The 16,309-nt window shown below is 36.0% G+C and overlaps 1 protein-coding gene across 1 annotated transcript in view; it reads left to right on the top strand.

Moving 5' to 3' along the window:
• The window catches only part of Sel1l (SEL1L adaptor subunit of SYVN1 ubiquitin ligase), a 63,485-nt gene extending 51,178 nt beyond the window's left edge, over window positions 1-12,307 (top strand). Inside the window, exons 18-21 of the mRNA XM_026400619.2 lie at window positions 607-681; window positions 1,422-1,594; window positions 5,852-5,980; window positions 8,023-12,307. Coding sequence (XP_026256404.1) covers window positions 607-681; window positions 1,422-1,594; window positions 5,852-5,980; window positions 8,023-8,232 — 587 coding nt within the window. The 3' untranslated portion in view covers window positions 8,233-12,307. The remainder of the gene's footprint in view (window positions 1-606; window positions 682-1,421; window positions 1,595-5,851; window positions 5,981-8,022) is intronic.
• Window positions 12,308-16,309: the final 4,002 nt, after the last annotated feature.

Consider the following 16,309-nt stretch of genomic DNA (forward strand, 5'->3'; position numbering starts at 1 on the left):
AATACTGTCTGTGTAAGGAACAGCCCTGAGCCTGAGCATTTTAGGATATTTAAAGGCAAAACTGCAAAAACCACATCCAGGTTTACGTAGGTGCAAGCAAGCAGGTACAGAAGCTGAATTAGGCAGTTAGTGAGACAATGCAATGGGTACATTGATATTTCCCATGAGACTTTCCAGGTTGGCATAGCAGCAAGCAAGCAAAAGGGAAGTGAGTCAAAATGACCCTAGTTCAGTACGAGTTAGAGAATGGTTACTAATGTCTAGACAATCACAATCTCTGACAATCAATCTCTGGTACATTGCCCAAGAAAAATGGAAACCAGAGAGAACAATTTTACATTGTATAAGAATTGTTACTTTATGTTGCCAAGTATGTTATGCTAGGTAACTCTTAATGGGTACAGAGGCGGGGCTTTCCCATGGGAGAAGCATTTCTTACATGATATGGACTCTCAGGATAAAATGGAGTCTGTTTGGTCATTGCCCATATAGCCTGGCCCATAACACTTACCATGCTCTGTGTATTCACCCTAGATGCAAATGAAGCATGAACGTCTAGTGCCTTTTCTTAAATGCCTGATTCGTATTTCACTTCTTGTTCTGTAGGAGAGGCAACCATTGTTGGTGAGAATGAAACTTATCCCAGAGCTTTACTACATTGGAACAGGGCTGCCTCTCAAGGTAAGTGATAAATTCTAGGGCATACATTTCACCCAGTGACTTCTCTATTGATTTTCATCTCCCATGAACATTAAATCAGCTCATTCATCACCTTAAAATTAAGCAGAGATACTAACTGTGGCTTCACTTATTTGCATCAGGATCAGTATTTATTCTCAATCGTAGTTCTAGTGCCAGGATTTGTAAGTGGAATTGTAAAGTCTCTGTATTGGACATTTCCATCCTGCTGTGGTTCACTTTTGGTTTCTAATTTTAGGCTAGTTTATTGTATAAAATGAGATTTGAATAAAATTCATAATAGAATATCATCCTGAAACTCATAGAGACTAACTTTTCCCCACTCTTTTTCTTTTGAATATTTGTTTCTCATACATAAATCTGCTCAAAATTATCTGCCTGTTTCTTCTCCAGGCCTAAACAATGGTCATGCTAAACCATTTTTAAAATTTAAATGACAGGATAAAATAGGGCATGAAGATTTAAGAGGAGTGTTAGTGAAATAGAATACTAGCCAACTTGTTTCACCTCTCCCTATTACAAAACATTGTACAGAAAAGCTGCACTTCTAGCTTAAATTTTTACTGACTTGATAGCTTGACTAAAGGCTTTTTTCCACAGTTTGTATACTACAAATTAAAATTCTTTGTCTTATATAAGCATGTTAATGAAGGAGAAATAAATTGATCTGTCTTAAACATACTTTTATTTACTGGCAGTTTTACATTTAACTTTTGTTTAAGGATATACCGTGGCTAGAATTAAGCTTGGAGACTACCATTTCTATGGATTTGGCACGGATGTAGATTATGAGACTGCATTTATTCATTATCGTCTAGCTTCTGAGCAGCAACACAGTGCACAAGCTATGTTTAATCTGGGATATATGCATGAGAAAGGACTAGGCATTAAACAGGTGAGTGGCTTCAAAACATCTTTGAGTAATGTAATTATGATAAGGGGAAACACCTGTATTTGTTGGACACTAGGCTTTCTGTGAAATTCCATCAGATTTTAGGCTAGTAAGTTATGAGACCGATTTCTAATATTTCAAAGACTGCCTTTGACACTCTCATCTTCCAGCAAACACATATTAAGACCTATACTGTTATATTTAGAATATTAAAGTAAAGGTAGATTCATGACTCACAATCAGTGCTGCCTGGGTTATTACTCCTTCACAAAAAACTCTCTTTAATCAAATTCTGTTATTTCTAAATTATTTTGAAATGAATTAAAACTTTTCCTACTGATAAAATTACTGCTGCTTCTTACACCTTTCTCGTGAAATCTAACACTCTCTAGAACTATGGTATTAGCATTTTTGTCTATATCCTCTCAAAAGGACTTTGAAAAACTATACTTCTTATACGTTTTTAAGTTTGCTTTTAAATTTTTCTTAAGTTTCAAAAGGGTATAAATTACAGCCATTTTAAATATTAAAATAAATACTCTTGAAATAAAATAAATTCTTGAATATCCAGTAGACTCTAAATTTCAAAATAGATACCCAGTGATCCCAGTGTTGATTTTTTTTAAAAAATATACAAGCGAGTTCTTTAATTACAAATTATATTTTTCTTATCTCCCTAAATGTATATTTTTAGCCCTTGCTTTCATATATAGAATTACATACTAATGTTATATTTTTAGTGATTTGGTCTTTAACTGGTCACCTTGTCATACATATCTGAAATAGTATATAAATTTATTTTTAATTTTATTTTGTATGATCTGGGTTAAGAAAATTTGTAAGATGTTACTAGTCACAGTTGACTAGTTATTAATCTGTTATTAATCAAATAAATAAAATAATTATAAAATTTTACTCTTTTGAGTGTTTTTAAAATCAGTTTACATATAATTGAGACTAGCACTAATTCTTTTTATTTTTCTAAATGTAAATGTTTTAAAGTTATCTTAATATTTACCTTGTTCACATAAATAAGTCTGTAGGAATGGGAACCGTTTTATTACAACAGAGTCACTTAATTCTTTAAACTGCTTTCAAGTGGTATACCAAAAATCAGAGTGATCTCTGATTAAAAATTATTTTTTTGCTCTATCCATGACAACTTTGATTAGGAACCCCCTTCATTAATGTTGAAAAGAAAGAATTAGAAACCAGAGACTGGCAAAAAAGAATGTGTTTCCTGATCCCTGGAGGCATTCATTTTCTTGGTTTTTTAAAAGAGTACTGAAAAAGCTTTGCCAGTATTTATAAAATGATTTTATTATACCCTTACTCTGTCACATAGGGGTATTTTGTTGACCTAATATCTTTAAGGATTGAGGGAAAGTTGTTAATTTCATTTTGCTAAGTTATCTTAATATTACAATTTTATTACTATTAAACATTTAAATGTAGTATTATCAGAACTCTGGAGTGCAGACTCAGTGCTTTGTTTCCAGAAGATCTGTTCCATGCAACACATCAGAGAAGCCTCTCTGCCTTGTTAACAGTCAACCTAGTCATACTTGGTTTTTATCAGAAAAACAGACTTAATTTTTTTAATTCAAATAAAGTTTGCTATGTGTTTAATGATCACATATAAATCATGCTTTTGTGGGATATATTTAGCAATAATCTGTTTTTATAATAGATTATAAAACAGGAAAATTAACATACTCTTCTCAGTTTAATTTCTAATATGATATATAGCTAATATTATAAATTCTTATGAATAAAGAATATATATTCTTGTTTGGGGCTGTAGCTCAGTGGTAGAGTGCTTGCCTGGCACCTGTGAGGCACTGAGTTGATCTATAACACCACATAAAAATAAATAAACAAATAAATAAAATAAATGTAAAAAAAAAAGGAATATATATCCTTTCAGTGAGAGTGAGGGAAGGGAACTTAGGTTCAGATTTTGATAATAACTAGCCTATACAAAACTCATAATAATTCCATTACTTTTTGTAATCAAAATTATGTTTTCCTATTTTTTATCTTTTTTTAAAATGAAAGAAATATCCATATTGCTAAGTGTTAATCAGTCCAGCAAGTAGTATAGCTAGGAAAATGTTAAGTATTAAATAATGAGTTAGCTACAGCTAGAAAAAAATTAGTTAAGATGTGATTTTAAAAATTGAGTCATCCTCAGAGTCTATGTTATTACATAACATTTGATCTGTTATCTTGAAAAATACAGCAGTCTAAAAAAAATTTTCACGTTTTGTTTGGGTTTTGGAGATCCACTCTAGGGCTTCATGCAAGCTAAGCATGAGCTTTGCCTCAGAGTTACACCCCTACCCCTGAGTTCATTTTTTTTGTTGTTTTTGGGGGGATACCAGGGATTGAATTCAAGGGTACTCGATCACTGAGCCACATCACAACCCTATTTTTGTATTTTATTTAGAGACAGGGTCTCACTGAGTTGCTTAGTGCTTCACTTTTACTGAGGCTGGCTTTGAACTTATGATCCTCCTGCCTCAGCCCTCTGAGCCACTAGGATTACAAGCGTGCACCACTGCGCCTGGCTAATTACTATATTTTTTTTAAAAAATCAGAGGCACTAACCATAGTGTTACTGTTATTTGAAGGTAGTGTTCTTTTTAACTAATGACACACCCCAGGACAAGAATAAGGAACAGCTAAAGGTAAATGCTTATATTTAAATATATGAGAGGGGAATTATTTTTCATATATAGCCTTTTTTTTCTCCATCTCATGAAATTCTTTCCTAAGAGTTTGGTAGTTTTTGACAATAGTCAGGGCATGGAAAAGGTTAGATTTTTTTGAAGTGCAAAATATCACAACTCCCACTATCCCCTTTTCCTATATATCTAAATTCTCAACACTGCATCCTGGGTCAAAATTAATATTGATTTGTTTTACCCTTCACAGAAATATGTCTAAAACAAGATGCCCTGCAATGGGTTCATAATTAGTCCATGTAGGAGCCTTCTCTAAAACCAGTATTTCAGGATTTCTCTTTATGTGGTGACCCTGAAGTTTTTATGCCACTGGGCAGAGCACATGAGAAAGAGGTGAGGTAGGAGAAGGGTGTGCCTTTCTTTGCAAAGTGGAGAGAGGTTGCCATACACACAGGCCAATTCCCAAGCATGTACTTGATCAGAGACAGCCCATATGTCAGTTCAGGAACTTAAAAAATAGAGGTCTTGGGGCTGGGGTTGTGGCTTAGCAGTAGAGCACTCGACTAGCATGTGTGGGGCCCAGGGTTCGATCCTCAGCACCACATAAAAATAAATAAAATAAAGATATTGTGTCCAACTAAAAAAAATAAATATTAAAAAAAAAAAAAAAACAGAGGTCTTTAACAGTGTGCATATATGGAGAGAGGAGGATGTTCCTCCCAATCTGGGGTCCCTGCTATCTTCACGTTGTTAACTCCATGCCTTCTCCAATAAAACAAGCCAATCAGGTGTGGCTTAAAAAAAAAAAGAGGGGCTAGGGATGTGGCTCAAGCAGTAGTGTGCTCACCTGGCATGCGCGGGGCGCTGGGTTTGATCCTCAGCACCACATAAAAATGAAGATGTGTCCATCGAAAACTAAAAAATAAATATTAAAAATAATTCTCTCTCTCTCTCTTTCTTTCTCTCTCTCTCTCTCTCTCTCTCTCTCTCTCTCTCTTAAAAAAAAAAAAAGAATGTCATTTATACCTTCTTTAAAAAAAAAAAAAAAATAGACCTTTAACATTGCCCACACAAGTACCTCTTGGAAAATCTTGAGTGTGAACTGGAGATTTGAAATGAAATCAGAGTTGCTTACACCAAGTGAAGTTTTAAGTAGGAAAAAACATCTTGAAATCTAGACGGTGTCCTTTGAATTCTCCAGGTTAACATATTTTGTTATTATATGTTATATAATATATGTTAACATATTATACACAGATACATGGCTATAGCCAGCATATCACAACTCCCACTATCCCCTTTTCCTATATATCTAAATTCTCAAATAGGATGTTACTTTGGTGGAAAATAAGCAAAGTTTTCTAAATTTTAATTAAGTTTTTCAATATGATGCAGTTAGATAATTAAATTTTACCCAGTAAAGCTGGGTTTTGGTTTTTTTTTTTTTTTCCTTTAGATAAGGGAAATTTGTTTTAGTTGAAGTAAAACAAATTTTCCTAATGTATAAACTAAATATAAACAATTTCACTTATTTTAACAAGAAATAAGTTTGGGTTTGTTACCTGTATTATAGGATATTCACCTTGCAAAACGCTTTTATGACATGGCAGCCGAAGCCAGCCCTGATGCCCAAGTTCCAGTCTTCTTAGCACTCTGTAAATTGGGCGTTGTCTATTTCTTGCAGTACATACGGGAAACAAATGTAAGTGGTTCGTGTCTCTTTTAATTAAGATATAAATGATATCACTTTCTTGGTCCTGGAGGTTTGTTAAAAAGTTGGGAGGCATAGGGAGGAGTATTGTATGTTGGATCTCATTTCCAGCTCTGCCTAGGTAAAGTACCACGGGACCTCATCAGATGAGGGTCAGATGTAGACATGAAGCAGTAACAGTTTTCATGTAGCATTTTACAGGGGTTCCTAATGTTAAAGCATTTTTCTTTGATATAGGTGTTTTCCAGTTTAGGGAAAAGAGACTTAACGGCAGTTTGAAACAGTAATTAAACTAAATTCAGTAAACATTAAATGAGCTGACTTCCTGGGAAGGACTTGAACCAGTTCCTTTAAAAAAATAAAGTGCAGGGTTGAGAAGAACCTGAGAATCTGTACAACCTCTTGTATCTCAGATTCTTCCAAAAGTGAAACATATGTTAAAAATGCCACCAAAATTTTTTCTCCCTAAAAATAGCTTGAATTATTTAAACAGGCTAGCAGTAGAATCTAAACAGAAGATGGGTTACCTATTCTCTTCAAAGCTACCTACTTTAATTAATGATATTTGCGTGTAGGTGCTTTTGGGTTCTGTCAGTTTTAAATTTTGCTCATAGTACCAATAGTTCCTAATAGCAAATTACAGAATTTAACTCTGAATCCCAAGATGTTGAGACTCCTTTTTTAAAACAAAGGCCATTTAACTTTAGTTCATTGAGTACCCTAAAAGAATGATGTTTCAACCTTCTGTTAATGTCTTTCAAAATAGTTTGATATAGCATTTTGGCCTCAGATTTAAGATCGGCTCCCCACCCCATTACACAGATAGAGATGCAGTCCATGCTGCTCTAGCAGCAATAAAGAGAAATGGATTTCTCCCTTTTGCCACTCTGCTGAGGTCCTCCACACATAGGGCTCCAGAGCACTTAACATGTTAGATTCTATTCTCCAGGTCATTTAAATATGCGTAATATCAGTTGCTATAATTGCTTTGATGAACCAGAGTATGTTATATACTCTGCCAATTGAAATGATCTTTTTCCTTTAGTTGAAAAGCCCACTAATTCTCTCAGGACTAATTCAGACTCTTGTCTCCCACAGTTCTCATCCCTAAGTATGGTCTAGGATTTGATATTGCAGTATGCCCTAATCAGTATATTATATGTGCTGCTTTTAATATAGAAATATAAAGACAAGTAAATATCCCATAATGCTACCACCCAGATATCCCAACTTAAAAAAAAAAAAAAAGTACAAGAGTAATCAGTGTTAAGGGACAAAGTCAAATAGGGCAGAAAAGCACAAAATCTTTATTTCAAGCCCCTTTTCAGTTGTTTCTTATAATTTTTTTCCAGAAAAATTTAGCACCTATACCTACAAATATGCATTATGGAGATCTTATAAATGTAATGTTGTTAAAATAAAGAATAGATCCCATATTTAGTAGTTTGGGGGTTAGTAGTAGTCAGAAAATATCAGGAATAACTTCTCAAATGTGACAACTAAATCTCATAGACTAAGAACAAAACTGTTAGTTCAAATTCATGGGTGAATTTTAGTTAAAGCCTAACAGAAAGCATTATCTATTCAGTTATTAGGTATTGAATTCTTGTAGTCTTCAGATACATGAAAGGTAGTGGAAACAACTCAGCTGTCACTGGAACGACTCTTCAGCCAGGATGCCAGCATCACAGAGAGGTTACAGACAACCAAGATGCTCATGTTTCCCCCTGTTCCTTTATTGTGCCAGTGTTTCTTTTAACGTTTCCTGTGGAAGATAGTTGGAAATTGGTACATTAAATTACCAATAGAAAAAAAGTCCTCTTAGACATTGTACATAGCCAACTCTTACAATATCCTAATTCCTGAGACATATTATTGTGAGCATCCGTTGAAGGCTTTTAAAACCTTTCTTTTTAAACACATTGAAAAAGCAGTTAATTTAATTCAGTGTATATCTCTAATTTGTGGTGTAATTTTCACAGTTCCTTGCCTGGCATTGGAGTGATAATGATTTTTTCATTATTTTCATTAAGATTCGTGACATGTTCACCCAACTCGATATGGACCAGCTCTTGGGACCCGAGTGGGATCTTTACCTCATGACCATCATTGCATTGCTATTGGGAACAGTTATAGCTTACAGGCAGAGGCAGCACCAAGACATGCCTGTGCCCAGAGCTCCAGGGCCACGACCAGCTGCACCCCAGCAGGAGGGGCCACAAGAGCAGCAGCAACCACAGTAACAGCCGCCACATCCAGCCTTGACCAGTGAAAACTAAGGAACTTGTTTGCTGAGAACACTTACATTTGATATAGAACTTGGGATCAGTGGCCACTTCCTGGAAGAGGCACAAGGAAGCATTGAATTCCTAAAGCTGCTTAGAATCCGATGCCTTTATTTTCAGGGATAAGTAACTTAACTAAGTTGAATGTTTGTTTCAGTGCCATATGGAATAACAACTCAGTGGCTTTTCACTTTTATTTTCTTTTTTTCTGAAACATATGAGACACTCAGAGTAATTTCTGCTGCGTTCAGCTATTTATGTCAAATCCTTTAGGTCATTCTTTCAATGTGCATAAGTTCTTATATCAAACATCTTTGTCTTGTGCATTGACACTAAAAACTGATCAGTGTAAAAAGGAAAACTCATATATTTAAAAGTCTGAAAGTAAACTTACCTTTTAAGTAAGTTAAAAAAAAAAGTCTTCAAAGTATTTTGGAACTACAGTAACTGAGAAATTTTTACCACACCACATGCAAGTATACATATGCCTCATATTTTTTATTTTAAAAGGGAAGGTTGGGAAGTTTCTTATAGGTGATTGTCATAATTCACACCATGCTGTTGTCCTTCAAAAACTGAAAGGTTTTGTTAAAGAGTTCTATGTGAACATCAACCCTTTGTAATAGAATATATGTAAAACTCTGTGAACTGACTTATTGCACTAACGTGAATTTTCCCCACCTACTCAGTGTAATTCACTTGCTTGTTTTGAGTGTACAGAGCCTTGACCCAGAAGCCAGAGGTTGGACTAGCTGGGAGAAATTGGAAAGCAACATTAAAGAAATTTGGATCAATACCAAGATCATAGACATACTTTCCCCAAAGTTGAAGTATTTGTTCCCAGGTTTTATTTTAAAATACTTTACATTTTTTACCGCTCAAAGAAGATATCAGCATCTTGAATTCTTCAAATATGAAATAGCATTGTCAGGATATGGCATACAGTAACTGCCCTACACTCAGAGAACTGAAGATGGATTAAGCACAGTGACAAAGCCAAGGCCTGTATGGACTACTGTGTATGTTCAGGTGGCTTTTATTTCTTACAGTTTTATGTTACGGTAAAAAGTTAACCATTTGCTTAACTGTCATATTTACCACCCTCTTACTGTTAATGTTAGGAAATTCAAGGCTACTACACTTCATGGTTACCTAGTTAAATAGATGGAGAAAAACAAAAATAACAAAAAAAAAATGAGGACTTCGTGTAATCTCTCATATGAAAGAATTAAACCAAATTTGAATTTTGTTTTATGGGTAAATGGTGGAATTTGTCATCCATTATCTATTCTGAGCCTACATTAGTAAGTGAGCAGTCCACTGATGTCAATCTTTATATATTAACTCTTGGACTGTTTTCCTATAATCCCCCATCTGCCAGAAAACTTGAAGAGTTTGTTTCTTGTAGAGTTATAATGCTTTGGTTGTTGAAGTTGGGATTGTATTTAGAATTAGATTTGATTAGTCTATAATGAACATGAAGGATTTAAATGTGAAGTTATATACTTTTTTGTGTGCTTAGAATATTAAGGGAAACCTGGTAAGCAAGCTTTCCTCCCAGATATTTGCTTCCAAATTTGAAGAGGTGGTCACAGAGAGGACCATACATATAAAAGCGTATCTGTAAGAGGTACAGAATGTTGCCCTCAAAAGTGTAATGTTGCTTTGGGCTGCTCTTATAAATATAGAGACCCGCTTAGTCTCTTGCACTTAGAAATTCGAGTGCAGGTGGTACACTTTGTCAAGGTCTTCATTGCTCCCTCTGCCCACTTCAGAATAAGTGTAATCTATGTAGCAGCCCCACACACTTCTAACTTTAGGAGGCACTGTTTTAATTTAGAAGCTGAAGAAGCTGGGCATGAAGGTACATGCCTGTAGTCCCAGCTACTCTGAAGGCTGAAGCAACAGCCTGGGCAACATAGTAAGACCCCCGCTCAAAAGAAAAGAGTTGTTGAAAAACCCTGTAAGATAACTTACCAACTTCCAGATTTTTCTTACGCTATCCGTCTAATTTCTTCTTGGATTACATTTTTTTTAAATCTGTCTTTACTTCCCTCCATTAGTATATGGAGAAAACATTTCTTAAACAGCATGCACTTGGGCTGGATGGGAAAGTGAAGTCTTATTCTTCATGTAATAATAGACTTCCTGTTAGTTTACTCCTTGCTGTGTCCTTTTTTATTATTAATACTGCAAATATCCTTTCCTTAGTTTGCTTCTATCTCTTGTTTTACCCTGGGCCACTTGCTTTCAGAAATTTGAATGGTAAAATAACTCAGTTCTTATGGCTTCTTTTAAAGGCTGTCTCAAAATACTTTGCTTCCTTTTTCTTTTTGTTCATGGGACATGGTACCTAAGCAAATAGGGATTGGGTTTGGTTTTCTCCTAAAAATAATGCACAATACTTATGTAATCAAATGGCATCCATTTGAATAAAGTGACAATAACGAAAGCTAGTTAATGTCAGTGACATTAAACTAACTCCAGGATTCAGGAGTTTTAATGTTAGAATTTAGACTTACCAGATAGAGTGTGGCTTCATTTCTCCACGGTAGCCCACCTCTCCTGATACCTTTTGTAGTCTGTCTTTCAGCCTTCGAAGGTGATGACATTAGCGCTCTATTTAGCATCGCTTCTCTTGTGCATATGCTTTGTTGGTTAGCCAATGGTTTCAAAGTCTTGAAACCATCCATTCTATTTTATTTTGCAAAGGTGGCACTGGTGGTGGGCGGGGGGGGTTCCAAATTTTTTCCTTTTTGTGTTTGAAGTTTTTTCTGTTTTCTGGGTGAGGCTTACTTTAGTTTTGATTAATAGTCAATGGCACAGAAAACGTAAATCAGAATTCATTATTTAGTATTTAAATCAGATTAACTTTATGAATCATTAATCTTGATGTTCTTGAGGATTTGTTACCCTTTTGCATATAAGGTAAATTTCTGGGACTTTTACCACTAAACTGTTTTGTCTCTGTACCATTGGGAAGCTTTAGAAACTTCCACCAGTAATCTGGTGATGATTTGATGGTTGATTTATTTAAGGAGCCTCCAGGAAACCTGATTACTTTATATATAGAATTTCATTCATTTTTGCCTCTTTTCTCTGCTCTTCATATTTGTTCTTCAAACCATCGTTTTGGAAGTATGCATGCTGGCCTGTAGATGAAAACCACAATTCTTCATGTGTATAGCATGTGTACTAATGTCTAACTACATCTGCAAAAACTTCCTCTACAGAGGTTTGGACTAACATTTCACATACACATTTCAAAAACAAGATGCTTCAGGTACATCACCCATTTACCTGCCAAGAAGACCAGGGCTAATTTTGCTCCAGTGACAGCTGGTATTTGTTTTGAAAGTGAACTAGTATATATTACACAATATTTGGAACAGAGTATGCAAAAAATAATCGGAGCAAAAGAAAACTTCTATTTTTATGCAGACTTTTTCATCAGTCATTGCTCAAATATGAGTGAAAATATGCAATTAGCGAATGCCATATTTTCTGAGGCACTACCTGGTTTTTAAATGTGTAGTATTCATTGAAAAGAAGCTAAATGTATCCACCCACTTGGTATTTTAAGAAAATTTAAAATGACCCCAAATAACAATATTTGTATCTTAAGATGACTGTTTGCACAAGTAAAAAGTCTGATTTTGTACACAAGAAGGATCCCTTGGTTATGTGCAGTGAGCCATCTCACATGTACTGTTTTTACTAATTTGGATTGACCTACAAGATAACACTATTTCTCTTTCATTTAAAAAAAAAATGTTGATACGATCCAAGTAACCACTATAAATATTTAGAAGAGGAAGTTTAAAAAGACCATGCTGGCATTGTGAAGGAATACCATGGTAGACTTTTTTTGTGTGTGAATTTATTTTGTATTTAATGAAATGCAGTATAAAAACTGGTGACGTGTAATATAATTGTGTAAACAGAAACCCTGTTAATAGAGAGATGTACAGATTCGTTTTATACTGTATCTTGAAACTTGTGAAATAAAGATTCCACCTCTGGTTTTCCTGTACCCTGTAGTGTACTGCCACAAAGCACCATTCCAGCCACTCCTCTTTTAACCTGAATGATCCAACTTTTTAAGGAAAGTTTTTAGAAATTTAGAAACTTCTGTAAAACATTTGGTGGGGGCTGGGGGGGTGCATTTTTAATCCGTCTTTCATTTTCAGCTCCTAAGAAGATCTGAGTAAAAAGGAAATGGAAAATGAAGCAATATTAAACTGGGAGTGAGCTTTGTACACAAAATGCAAGTCATGGACTGGAATGTAACTCGGCAATAGAGTGTTTGCCCAGCATCATGCATGAGGACCTGGCCTCAAATCCCAGCAGTACGGAAAAAAAAGGAGGGGAGGGATTAGGAATGGATTACAATTTTGGCCCTCACCTTCATAGCAGCCAACTCAAGTGGCCAAGGCAAAATGTTCCAGCTTAGAAGATTCAGGTCCTTGGATAAAAAGTCTGGATAATGCAAATTGTGGCAAGTTGGATCTCAAATTTTCACTTCAAGGAGCACAGCCAGCCTGCCCCAGATGACCTGGGGTAAAATGGAAGTGATGGAGATGCTGGACATGAGAGGTGTACCGACAGCAGTTTGGCAGTTCAGCCTGCAGTTGGGTATGATGCCTACTTACCACTTAGCCCTTTTCTGAGGAGTTGTTAAAAATGCAGTGCTCAATCTTCGTTGAAAGAAACTTGATGAGAAATAGTCTCTTTAACTTCCTTTGTACTACTCATTTAGATTGCCTATACCAGCTTTGAGATTAGCTTATACTAAATTACAACATATACTTAAATGATATAAAAGTAAAATTTTAAAAGGTAAATTCTGTAGTAGAAACTATGAAAAGCAGAAGAAGGAATTTTTTTAGTTTCTGGATATTTTCCATGAGTAAGCAAATGAAAATAAAATGAAGTTTACTCTCCAGTTTAAAAGTGTCACAGTGTCAGGAATCTTTCACACTTATAGTGACTTCTGTCACTGCCTAAAAGCCATCAGATTGAACAAGCTTATAATTGGATACTGAAAATTCTAAGCCTGATTTTCCTTAGAGGTTCAATTCTTCTTTGGATTAAATTCTTTTAAACCTCAGCTAGTGTTAATTCTTAATTGTATACTCAATTGCATTTCTAAAAGCCCTACATGTTTTTTCTCATGTAAATTGAGTAGCTCCTCCTACTTTAGCTGACTTTCAGAACATTCATGTAAATATTTGTTGTTGCCCAATCCAGTCTCCTTTTATCTTCTTGCTACCGCTAGAACTTTGTTGAAGTTAGCCTCTCAGGATTGGAAATGATTTTTCATGTGCCTTGTAAATCTCTCTAAGTAAGGGTTCTGACTTTGAAAATGAAGATTTCACTGAGTTTTACATGATTCAAGATTTAAATGTGAACAGAAACCTCCTTTCTTGGAAACCAGATTTATTTCAGGACGTGAAAAGCACAGCTGTGAGTTTCAGAGTTTGTCCATCTGTGTTTCCCCACTCTTCCCCCATGGCCTTGCCCTTAGTATGCTTTTCTTTTAGGAACTTTTTTTTACAACTTATTTATTGTTTATTCTAATGTATTATATATGACAGCATAATCCATTACAATTCATTAGTATGCTTTTCTAAGGAAATTTTGATTAATTAAACTTTTTTCCCCTAAATAAAATCTTAAATAAATAGGCTAATCCTGATTGTGTGTGTGCATGTACCCATGATGGTGAAGAGTGGAGGGAACTTTCTAGTTTTGTTCCCTTTATGCACTAGTGTAAAATTTACTTGAATTTTTCCAACCTACACATATATGTTCTTTTAACATCTTAAGTCACACATGGAAATTTATTGAAGGACCGAGAGAGGTAAGAACAGTACAGTATTTCCCTGTAGTACTTTGTTGTTTTTTTTTTTTTTTTCCAGTGCTAGGGATTGAATCCATGGCCTTGCAGATGCTAGGTAGTCACTCCACTGTTGAGCTAAACCCTCAGCTAGCTTAGTAGCCCCATTTTGATTCAAGTATGTGCTATAAGTGGAACTGTCCACACCAGAACTGTTAAGAGCAACCTTTATTTTTTCAAAAGCAGAGAAAGGGGTCATTAAAGACAAGTTTGTATAATTGGTATCTGTATTTGATCACTCATTTCAGACTTAAAAGAAATTAAAGTCTCATAACAAAATTGATATTTTTTGTGTACTCAGGTTAGCTAAAGCACAGAAGAATCAACTAGATCTCACCAAACACAATATAAGAAGTTCTGAATAGGACATTGTCTTATAGCAGTGAAATAGAGGAAATGCCTAGAACAGACTTGAAATCCTAACTTTAATGGCAGAAAAAGTAATTGCAACTCCTTTGCCTATTACCATTATTAGGGGCTTTTTAATTGTGTCACCATGCCTGGACAAGAGTCGTGATAAATGGGACAGATGCGTAAGATACAGATCCAAATACAACCTCCACAGGCTACAGTGGAGTCCTGCATTTCCAGCTGCTGCTCCTGTGACGTTTGATCTTAAGAGACTGGTGATCACTCCTAACCCCACTAAATGGCCCACAAAAGTAAAGAAGGGAATCGTAAGGGGAAAAAAAGCCCTGGGCTGAGTGACGTGGGTAGCTTAGGCAAACTGTCCACTTCATATGGTTCTCAGAGGCAGTGTGAGTCTGGGTACACAGGGTGGTCATTAAGGCCCTAGCCAGTCGCAGAAGGTCTTACGTGCTAGAAGTAATTGAATTGACTTTTTTCACTAACACCAGACTTAACAGGCCTTTATGGTGGAAATAACAAATTTGCTGTCCTAAAATCGTTAACTCCAGACAATTTACAGGCCAAGTTTCCCTTCATGTGAAAAAGGTTGATCTTTAATTTATTACCTAAGGTTTTTTCCTTGCCCTTTATCAGCCTTTATTATACTCTAGACACTATGTTCAAGGCACTAAAATGTAAAGTGAATTTAAAGATGAGCATGAATGAAAGAATAAATTGAAAGAGGCTCTTATCCTCTGGGTCATCTTCACCACTGACTAAACACAACATCTGATGGGCACTAAGTGCTTTACATGCATTATTGAATTGAAAGCTACTCCTTGATGTCAGCACAGTTCATGTCATTCCCACTTAATAAATGAAGAAGCAAGTTCAGAGAGGCTAAGCAACTTGCACAAGATCACACAGCTAGTGTTAGTCATAAAACTGAAATTTAAATAAAAGACTATCTTGACTATAAATCCCTCATTCTTAACCTATGAGGCTCTTCTATTGTCCTTAATACAGAGTGGTAAGGTTTCTAATGGAGGTCCAAACAATGCCATGGGGAAAGAGCAATAGCGAAACGTAAATGGGGCACATTTTGTGTCCACTTGTCCATGCTGGCAGGCTGTTCTACTTTTACCATGCACTTCTAAAGCAGTGTCTGCAGGTATTCTGCGCAGCTATGCAATTTTAAAGGTAAAAATCCATCTGAAGCAAGAGAGGTGCACCCTGACTAGCATGGGGTGAGGAGCCATGTGACCTGAACCTAAACCTGTTTTTCCAAAACAGCTCCCACACTGAGGTGTCTGGGATGGGATGGGGTAGCCAGAACAGACTGGCTGGCTGCTTTTTGTGCAGCTGTCTCAAGGCCGGTGAGATTGCCTCCAAGCTAGCATCCCAAAAAATCCAGGTGGAGAACCCAGCCTCGGAAATCTCAAATATCATTTCCACTGCATCAATCTGTCACTCAGACCAGCTCAGATTCAAAGGGTGCCCTATGGGAGAGCAACAGACTCCATCTCCCTGTGGACGATCAGCCACAGAGGACAAGGAGGAAGAATCTGGGAGATGAGGCTGCCACCATCACCAGTCCATTTTCCTCTGTGGCATCAGCAGCCTTGGTAGTTCATGACTTGGTCATGGAGATGTCAGTGTTCGACTTGCTTCGAGATAACTTCTCTGTATGTAACCGGTGCTATGAATTGGAAGGCAGGAGTGCCACAGTGAATCGGACTTCAGCCCCATCCTCGAGGACTTCCTAAACAGTGGCTTGGAGGAGCTTTT

This window comes from Urocitellus parryii, chromosome 6 (genome assembly GCF_045843805.1).
Source record: "Urocitellus parryii isolate mUroPar1 chromosome 6, mUroPar1.hap1, whole genome shotgun sequence".
Lineage (NCBI taxonomy): Eukaryota > Metazoa > Chordata > Mammalia > Rodentia > Sciuridae > Urocitellus > Urocitellus parryii.